Source organism: Lampetra planeri, chromosome 12, assembly GCF_965212315.1.
Source record: "Lampetra planeri chromosome 12, kcLamPlan1.2.h2, whole genome shotgun sequence".
NCBI lineage: Eukaryota > Metazoa > Chordata > Hyperoartia > Petromyzontiformes > Petromyzontidae > Lampetra > Lampetra planeri.
In genome coordinates, this window is record NC_136118.1 from 14,609,526 (window position 1) to 14,619,690 (window position 10,165).

A 10,165-nucleotide genomic window follows, 5' to 3' on the forward strand; every position below is an offset into this window, starting at 1 on the left:
TTGCACATGATGGCAGTGATACGTCCATGAGCTAAAGGCCAACGTGGAGGTATGCCGGCCACGATAGGGTTTCAGGAGAGACAGAGAGTTTGTGTCGTTTTTGCTGTGACACTCCCGTGGAAGGAGCGCAGGCTGCAGTGGTTTACTGTGTGGTCCACAGTTAGTGTTGCATGGCCACAGTGCCTGAACGACATGGACCACTGCCAGTCACACTCTCCATCTGGCCATCAGTGACCACTACTGCCCACACGCTGTGGTCAGTCACAGCAAGCGTGCGGTCACTCACAACACGAGGCACTGCGACTGCAGTTTTGTGTGACCTCTGCTCTCTGAAAATTGCGGAGGGGTGTTTGTTACTTTTCGAATGACCCTCGTTTGGAGGCGCTGTCGATCGTTGTTAAAGTGGAAGGGAAAAAGACGAAGGCAAAGAGAGGCCGGACATTGTTGTAAATATATCAGCCGAGCAGCGTTCCAACTGTTTTATAAGCGCAAAGTCCAGCATTTTGGAGAATAGAGTAGTTTCACTGTCCAGGAGATGGATACTGAGGAAGGATTCACATTTGTGTCACCTATAATCCTGCATGTAGAGAATAGAAATAATCTCACAAAAAGACTTGAATTTACCTAAAGTGAAATGGATTGAAGTTGTATTTTAATGTATCAAAGGAAAGATCATCATCTTCATACACGTGTTCAATATTTCTTTATTTTTAGTTTCATAATGCATAAGCATGAGGGCATGATGCATATACTATCACTCGAATATCATACTCTTTGGTTCTTTCGGTAAAGTCACGTAGGTATAAAATAAACATACTTTCCCACCTGATGACGGACGCTTGTGTTGCGCCCGAAACGTCGTGATTTTTTTTTTTTTATACCTACGTGACTTTACCGAACGAACCAAAGAGTATGGATTCCTGCAGTCACGAAAGCTTCAAATCAAAATCACACGAATATTGCTATTAACTTGTTGTTATGGGTGGACACAACAGTAAAACAACAAAACAGTTAAATTGACCAAATTCTTGGAAAATGTATTCATAGACCGAGCGTTCACCACTTGCAGAGGACTGATGAGGATACAACTATATATAGCCTCTCACCTATGTATTGTATGTTTGAATATCATTACATGCACAATACCCAATCATATAATGTCGATATATGTTGAATAATGCACATCTCTGGTTATGGTTGTGTGTGTCGGCTGAGCACTGGGGCAGATCTTGCAGGTGGTGAGGGCTCCTCCGCCCACCTTGCCACCCTCCTTTGCTTCATGGGCAAGCTCCTGCACACACACAAATAACACATATAAAGTACACACACACAATATACACACACACACAAATAACACACAAAGTACACACACACCTCAAACTTACACTGGATAGGTTGATCACGCTGCACATGACGGGCTGGTGGTCAGGCAGCTAAAGCACAGCAAGGGATCTGTCAGTCAACCCATGGCACCTGCTGGGTCTGTCCCGTGACGTGTCAGCTGCGAGCCTTCGACACTTCACGTGGCCTCGGAGTGCACCGATCCTGGCACAAGCGCCGTGGTGACGTTACCGTCACTTAGTGGCGAATGGCGGCTGTTGTTGTGCCAGTGACCATTATCTGGACCGGTCCTGGGCCTCCCTTAGGCCGACTCGGCCTCAAATGAGTACTTGGTGTGGTGTGTGAACATCGCCATTGGGGAGACAAAGGCGGCAGAGCGTGGTGTTGGCCACACCAACTCCTGGTGTACCGTGCCGGCCTTTTTTGGTTCTCCCTAACAGCACCTGCCCCAACAGTCTGCCTTTGTCTCTCCCAGTGGTGATGTTTTACACACAGCACCAGGTACTCATTTGAGGCTGAGTCGACCCAGGGGAAGCCCAGGACAGTTGCAAATAATCGTCACGGGTGTCCGCCGTGAGCGGCAATCGAACGCGGGTCGCCGGGTTCGTAGACGCAGCGCAGCGAAACCGCGACACGAACCGCTCCCCGCGACACTCCCCGCCACCACGTGAAGAAGCTGAAGCCCACGGTCGAAGCGCCGCGTGGCCCGACTCACCGTTCTGCAGCACCGGCGTGAAGTGGCCCAGCAGGCAAAGCTCGTCCTGGCGCGCGCGGACGATGCGCTGCGTGCCGGGCGGCAGGCCGCGCGGAGTGCGCGCGAACACCAGCGAGTAGCCGTCGGCGCACAGACCCTCCTCGTCGCGCGAGCGGCACGAGTAGGTGATCGCGTACGAGTCGTAGTCTGTGTCGATCACCCAGTAGTCGTCTCCTGTGCGGGGGGGCGGGGGGGGGGGGGTTGTGGTCGGGGCGATGCGAGGCAAGAGAGTTGGGACGCCGGGGAGGGAGTCGGATCGGGACGCGGTGCTCACGTTCGCGAGATGGGGTCTGGATTTTTGGAGTCCTCTGCCGTTTGTTGAAATGGTTTTTTTTCGTGGTTCATAATTTATGAATCGCAAAACGTGTGTCGTATACCCTCCTCCACCCGACACAGACAACCTCACAACGATTATTGATTGGGTTCAACATTTCGCAGGGAGCTACAGCGAAACGTCGCTGTATGACATTCCGCTATAAATACAAGTTTAATCGGACCTTGGTTTGTGAGAGCTTAAAGTAATTTCATCAATATCTAATGAGTAATATGATTTTGTCATCGTCTACAAAGGCAAGACACAATGGTCAAATCGAAATCATTGTTTTTTCCGCAGAATCTGATGAATAGTAATTAAATAAATTACATAATTGGTATAATAATTTTACAAAAACATTGCCAATGTTGTGTTCAGCATAATCAGTTACAGCTTTCCCACGTCCATACGCTGCGTGCATGCAAAGGCATTCTGCAATGGACGGGTGGTGCTCGTGGCCTGCGGGTGGTCCTACCCCCGCTGGAGAGGTAGCTGGCGAGCCCTTGGTAATTCATGAACATCTTGGACTTCACTTCGGGCTTGGCCACGATGTAGGAGGCCACCATGTCAGCGCACGCCTCCCAGAACCTGCGGGCAAACCCAGCAGGCGCACACGCCGAGGCCGGGACCGCACGTCAGCCGAGACTCTCGCACGGACGAGAGAGATTTAGAGAGATTTAGAGAGAGAGATTTAGGGAGAGAGATTTAGAGAGAGTCTGCGGCAGCACCAAGCACGCTGCCTCGCCTTGCCACACACATTGTGGCTAAAAGGCACGTACAGAGTGCTTAACATCTTTTTAACACTAATATGGGACTATCGTTTTTAATGGGAAAAAGAACGGACAATACTACACTATAACATGATAACAAATGTAATGTTAATAGCTTCAAAAAGTCAAAGAGTCTCCACTTCTCCGCCATCATTGTCAACACGTGCCTCGAATCTTCTCCAGGTGGTCTCCAGGGCCCGGAGGTACATTTATTGTGGTCTTGTTGCAAATTCTCAGAAGTGTCACTTTACCGAAACACCCAAAAGAGTATGAATTCCTGCACTCACGAAAGCTTTAAGTCAAGTGTCAACATTGTTTTTAAACACTCTGCATTGTATGCTCAACACTCCCGCAGCATGAACCAGGGCAGCCTGCCAAGCATCGAGCCACCGCCCTATTGAATCCCCTGAAGTGAATGTTGACTCCCTTCAATGGATCGTCTTGCCGGCTTGTTTTGTTTGTAATCACAGTTCAAGTTCTCGCTGTGCTGAGGCTGGGCTCAGTGGTCAACAGTGGTGGCCAGCCCGTGGATCGCGACCCGCGGCTCGATCGCTAAACATTTCGTGCGACTCTCCGGACAAATCAGGACAATCGCTGACAAAAGTGGACAGCGATTTCTGTTACAGCTGATGGCAAATAAATATCCCCGACTTGAAATTAATACGTAAAACAAAACATGTACCCAATATATGACGCCGGTACTTTTTATCGAAACAGTATTCTGTATTACAGGGTTAAATCCGGGTAAGTTGTTGGTTATGGATTTCAGGTGATCATCGAGTAGCCCGTTGAGACCCCCCCCCCCTTCCCGAATGAACGACAGACGCTGGGTGGATTCACCACCGCTGGTGCAGAGCTCAGGCCGGCCCCGTCCTCCCTGCGAGCGGACGACTCACCCGAAGAGTTTGACACGGCCACGCGAGGTGGCCACCAAGTTGCCGTCGTCGTCGAGGGTATAGTCGGCTGAGATGTTGTCCTGCAGGAAGAGCCCCTCCGGGTCCTTCTTGGAGACTGCATACCACTTGCCCAGGTACTACGGCACGACCCAAAACAATAACAACAGCCGTCGTTCACTAATAAACAAAAATTCACCAGATAAGGCCCACTGAGCTATGGAGTCTTTTTCAGAAGCGACCTGGCCACAAATGATAGCTCAACGAAGCGGCTTATCACGTGGAAATGTATATCAACCAAATCATCTAATTACTCTAAACGCGTGATGTTGATTCTAAATGTGGAGGGAAAAACCGGAGGACTCGGAGAAAAATCCACACGACCACGGGGAAAACACGCAAACTCCAAATATACAGCAGGCGTCAGGGTAGGGATCGAACCCACGACCTCCCGTATACCAGGCGAGGTAGTGAACACTCGCCACCGTGGTGGTGACGTCACCACAGCGCTGGTGCCAGGCTAGGTGCATCATGAGGCCACGTAAATTGTCCAAGGCTCGCTGACAGGAGGTCACGCGACAGACCCAGATGCTATGGGTTGAGTGAGTGACTGAGATGACTGGCAGATGCACCAACTGTGCTACCCACTGTGCCAACTTGCTGCGTTTTAGCCGCCCGGCACGCCGCTCGTTGTTGTGAGCAGCGCTCCTCACCCCCCCCCCCCCCCCCCCCGTAACACGCATTTCTAATCATAGGTTACATTTTGCAATGGAAATAACAAAAATCTTTCAAAAAAACCTACAAGCCTCAACGCCATCAACCTCGGTGCACCTGAGAATCCCACATTTTGCCTCAGGCCGGAGTGCACGACTGGAGGCCCCATGATGTATTGTCTCCACTCAGACATTCAGCGCCATGGCACATCGTGACATCCGCTCATCTCATTCCATCGCACTTCATCGTGAGCCTTGCTCACGCCAACTAAGCGAAGCATTTTTTTCCGTTCAACTATCAACGCATTATAATGCCAGCGTCCACGGTTTTACGAATTAAGTTGCCTCCGAAAATACCGAAAGCGTCTTGTATCTCAGGTGCATACGACATGGGCTGGGTACCACGGGCTCTGGCGTTTGCAACTTTGCTCACGAGAACAAATGATGCCAGAGTCTGATGTCGGTGGAGCGGCATCGCTGTAAGTGACGGAACAACTGCAGCACCGTCACCAGAGCGTGCACCTCACGGTGGGATCAAAGTCTCTTTCTTCTTCTTCTCCTCATTAACGGCGCTTACAAATGATCTTTGTGTGCGGCCCGGACCGCACGGCCGAGGACGCGCGCGGTGTGTCGCCTCTGCGTCGCACGCTCAGGGGGGCACGGCGCGCGCTCGCCGGCCCGCGCCTTACCCGCTCCTTGTCGAAGTTGTCCACCACGGGGAAGTTGTCCACCGCGCACGTGCGGTTGGCGCGCGCCGGGGCGAGCAGAGCGACCAGGCTGAGGGCGAGGAGCGAGGAGGCCGCGTGGCGCGGCGCCATGGCGACACGTCCCTGCAGAGACACCGGGAGAGATGCCCCGTGAGCTGTTCGCGAGGGAGCGCCGCCTACGAAGGGGAGCGGTGCTGGCGTATACCACGCCCGGCCGCCTTTGTCTCTCCCCGGCGCTGATGTTCTATTAAGTTAGAGAGCACCTATTAAGTTAGAGAGCACCTATTAAGTTAGAGATCACCTATTAAGGCTGCCACAGGGCACGCTCCCTTGGCAGGCCCGCGACTTTGATGGTGCGCGCGTGCTGTGCACGTTCACGAATCCCTGCACACTTTTTGCTTTAAGGTTTTCGAGCTCTTTATTTATTTCCGATTTTACTTATCCCGTGTTCGTCTCTCATGAGTGTGTGTCTCGATTCAAAAATGAACAACCAATTTCACTGCAAACATTTTTTAGATATCACAACAAACATGTTCAACCCCGAAAGCAGGCACTATATACAGAAGCTACTCAAACACACACGTTGGTGTAAGGATCCACGACACAGCAACGGAACAACGCACACAATATCCCTCTGCGTTGGGTGGGTTATGTATATAGGGTACGATGTGATAGAAACGGAACATGTGCGATATAGCGCAGCAGTCGGAGGCAGCGTCCGCCGTACGGGACACCAGTCGCAACATTCATCCACGTGGATCAGCGGACGTGCAGATTGTGCTCCCTACGCACGAGTACAAAGACAAAGATCCTCCCCCCCGGTGTAGCCTTTAACAGACTGTTGGGGCAAGTGCTGTGAGCGAGCACCTGTGAAGGTCGGCACGGTACACAAGGGGATGGGTGGCCAGCGTCACGCCCGACCGCCTTTGTCTCCCCAGTAGCGACGCTTACACACCGCACCAGGTACTCATTTGAGGCTGAGTAGATCTAGGGGGGGCGGCCAAAACCGGATCACGAACGAGGTCACCCACACACGCGCACACCTAGGAGGGCGGATACACCCACACACGTGCACACCTCGAAGGGCGAGGTCACACACACACGTGCACACCTCGAAGGGCGAGGACACACACACACGTGCACACCTCGAAGGGCGAGGACACACACACACGTGCACACCTCGAAGGGCGAGGACACACACACACGTGCACACCTCGAAGGGCGAGGACACACACACACGTGCACACCTAGGAGGACGAGGACACACACACACGTGCACACCTCGAAGGGCGAGGACACACACACACGTGCACACCTCGAAGGGCGAGCACACACACACACGTGCACACCTCGAAGGGCGAGGACACACACACACGTGCACACCTAGGAGGACGAGGACACACACACACGTGCACACATAGGAGGGCGAGCACACACACACACGTGCACACCTAGGAGGACGAGGTCACACACACACACACGTGCACACCTAGGAGGACGAGGTCACACACACACACACGTGCACACCTAGGAGGACGAGGTCACACACACACACACGTGCACACCTCGAAGGGCGAGGTCACACACACACGTGCACACATAGGAGGGCGAGCACCCACACACGCGCACACCTAGGAGGACGGGTCACCCACACACGCGCACACCTAGGAGGACGAGGTCACACACACACGCGCACACCTAGGAGGACGAGGTCACACACACACGCGCACACCTAGGAGGACGAGGTCACCCACACACGCGCACACCTAGGAGGACGAGGTCACACCCACACACGTGCACACCTAGGAGGACGAGGTCACACACACACGCGCACACCGAGAAGCTGTGGACTGGAGGGAGGCACGTGGAGCTCTGCTCCCAGGCTCCTGTGTTCCGCTCCTTGGGCTTGGCCACTCGCGCCGCGAGCTTTATGCGCCGCATGCAAGCGCCTCGCGTCACAGGGAGATTAAGAACCAAAATCCGGCCGCCGCTAATTCCCGCTTAGCCTCGGCGTGAGGTTCTCCTGGGGACCCTGGACAACAAGGCGGCGAGGCGGTCGAGTGAGCGGCTCACGATTGTAACAGGAGTGGCGAGTTCACTCCCTGGCCGGCGTGCCTCTCGGGGTCGATGAGTAACCACTTTGTGGGGAAGCCATCAGGGGCAGTCCTATGGATGAACTTGCCCCCGCCATAAAAAACGTGCAATGTCCACCACTGGCTCAGGGCTGTAAGCAGACGAGAACCCCTTCAATGCTCATTTGAGCAGGAAATCCCTGTCTGATACCGGTACTCAAAGTGCAGAAGCTGCTTATGGATAGCAGCTTAAATAGTGTGTACTACAAGCACATTTTCACACTATTTCAAATATGCCACGTTATCTTACCTATAACGCTTTATTTTACTTTCTCATAAGTGGCAAAAGTACAACTCCAATTCTTCCCAGCTGTATCCTTCCGCCGTTCCTGTCAAGACAAGATCACTCATTCCTGCTGATTTCAAAGTGTGCTCATTGAAATCTGTACACATTCTCATCAGAATACAATCTCCGTTGTTCTGGCATTCTCAGCCCATCAGGAATTGTCATGTTTCTGTCCATGACATCTCGATGATTCCAAGAAAGCACGACTGCTGCTTCGATGCTGATATAAGGGGCCGTCCATAAATGACGTCACGCGATTTTGGACGATATTTGATCCCCCCCCCTCGTTACAAAAAGTCAGACCCCCCTCAAATATGACGTCACAAAGCTCTGCCCCCTCCCCCCCCAAAAAAACATGCTTCAAATCGCTTTAAACTATCGTTATTGTAGTGCGTATTTAATGTGGCGCTGCACTCTGATGTTGTAGGATGAAAACATTTATTAAAAGTATATTTAATTAAGTAGAACGTGTTGTCTGTATGTATTTAAAGCTGCGCATTTTGATGTGACGTCACATTTTTAACCCCCCCCCCCCCCGTCACAAATGTCTGACCCCCCCCCTAGGTGCGTGACGTCATTTATGGACAGCCCCTAAAGTGCAACGTTCAGCGTTCCAATACATGCAGATGCAAGGGTGCAGTTGTACATTGCAGTTGAGTACTACGAGACACGTGCTAAACGTAGCCGTAACTATTATCCACAGTAGATCTCTTGCCTGGTTTGAATGACGTTGTGCGATGGGGCATCTGATTCGGCAAGGGGGGTAGGTGGGCGTGCCTTGAGGCTTCTCCCGGCTGGGATTGACTCGATGGAAGATGGCATCTGGTTTGTTTTTGCCAGTAAATGTAACACTGTACAGTATATGTGTTTGCTGGAAGACAATGGTAATTCAGGGTGTGTATGATAATTGGGAATTGCACGTGACAACATGGAATGGCCTATGCATCAAAATGAGATATGAAGCTATTTTTCACAATGTCCAGTACGGGCGGATCAGCAAGTTACAGAAACACGCAATACAAAATAACTATATAAGAGCAAGATCAAGAAAAGCAAAGAAAGTCGATATCAAAAAAGTTTATAGAAGGACAAATGGCACAAGTGACAAAGTAGATACCAAAATGTTATCGCCAGCATGCATGGGCACATTCTTCAATCATTGATTTCCCGACAAAAAAAAAAATGTTATACAGCATTTATTCAGTCTCCGTGAACTTTTACAAGCCCTCAATGTGTATATGTACAGCTCTCAATATGTACATTATTTTACAAATATAAAACATTTCTTTCTTGAACTGATGAATATCGAACAATGGCGCAGTGCTGCCAATCACATTTACGAATGTACTTCGATAGAAGTACATTCGTAAATGCCATTAAAACCAATACATGAAAACCAGTGAGATTCCATGTGTAAACAACCTTATGGAAATGTACCATATGATGGAGGCGTGACCTGTTCGTGTTCGAGTATACACTTCAAAATGAATTGATTCGTGTACCCAGTACCTCAACACTGACCTTAACTTAATATAGAGCCCAAATACAATTCCAATTACCCATAACCATCTCTTAAACAATCGCAGTATTATTCCCACATCACACCGATGCATGGATCAAATACAATGTTCCGCAACTGCTTCACAAACATATAGATATGCAGACAGTACATGTGAAACACAATCCGCTGAAACATTACATTCTTCCCAAACAGCATCTGTTTAAATCACAGCCTTGGACTGATTTACACTTTTAGTTTCATCAGCAAGGCCCTGCTATGTTTGCGTGCAATTGCTCCATCAATAGAGGGTGGTAGACAAAAAATGTACGTGGGTCATTTTGCTGATAAATCGTTGAACTTTCAGCAAGTGGATGTAAAATGGGAGCATTTTTGTTCCATGGAGTGGCGCACATGGCAAGATCTATTCCCAGTTCGGAGACAGATATTCCAGCTGGGCTGGAGGCACGCTACGACAGCAAAAAGGGGATAGCATTGCTCTCTCAAACCCCCTCCCCCTTCTTGAAACACGCCAGCAAGGGCACAACGAGTTTGGAGTTAGTAAGCTCTTGGTGTCTGATTAACAGATCCCATCATCTTGGGGCACCAGATGATGTCGAGGGGTAAGGGGGCATACATTGCAGTGTGTGGATTAGGGAGAGGTTTAAATGCGAGTACAAAACTGACCTGAAAAAACCCCCACCTCAACGCAACAGCCTCACAACCTGCTCTTTCTTGCAGGCCCTGGGACAAGCAGC

The 10,165-nt window shown here is 50.7% G+C and overlaps 1 protein-coding gene across 1 annotated transcript; it reads right to left on the minus strand.

Annotated features, from left to right (window-relative positions):
• Positions 1 to 686: 686 nt before the first annotated feature.
• On the minus strand, positions 687 to 5,602 carry LOC144721834 (purpurin-like). The gene is made up of 5 exons (XM_078599752.1): positions 5,474 to 5,602; positions 4,075 to 4,211; positions 2,884 to 2,996; positions 2,057 to 2,269; positions 687 to 1,291 (listed from the first exon to the last, which is right to left on the minus strand). Exons 1-5 carry the CDS (start codon positions 5,600 to 5,602, stop codon positions 1,278 to 1,280), a joined length of 606 nt encoding a protein of 201 aa, XP_078455878.1. The 3' UTR covers positions 687 to 1,277.
• Positions 5,603 to 10,165: the final 4,563 nt, after the last annotated feature.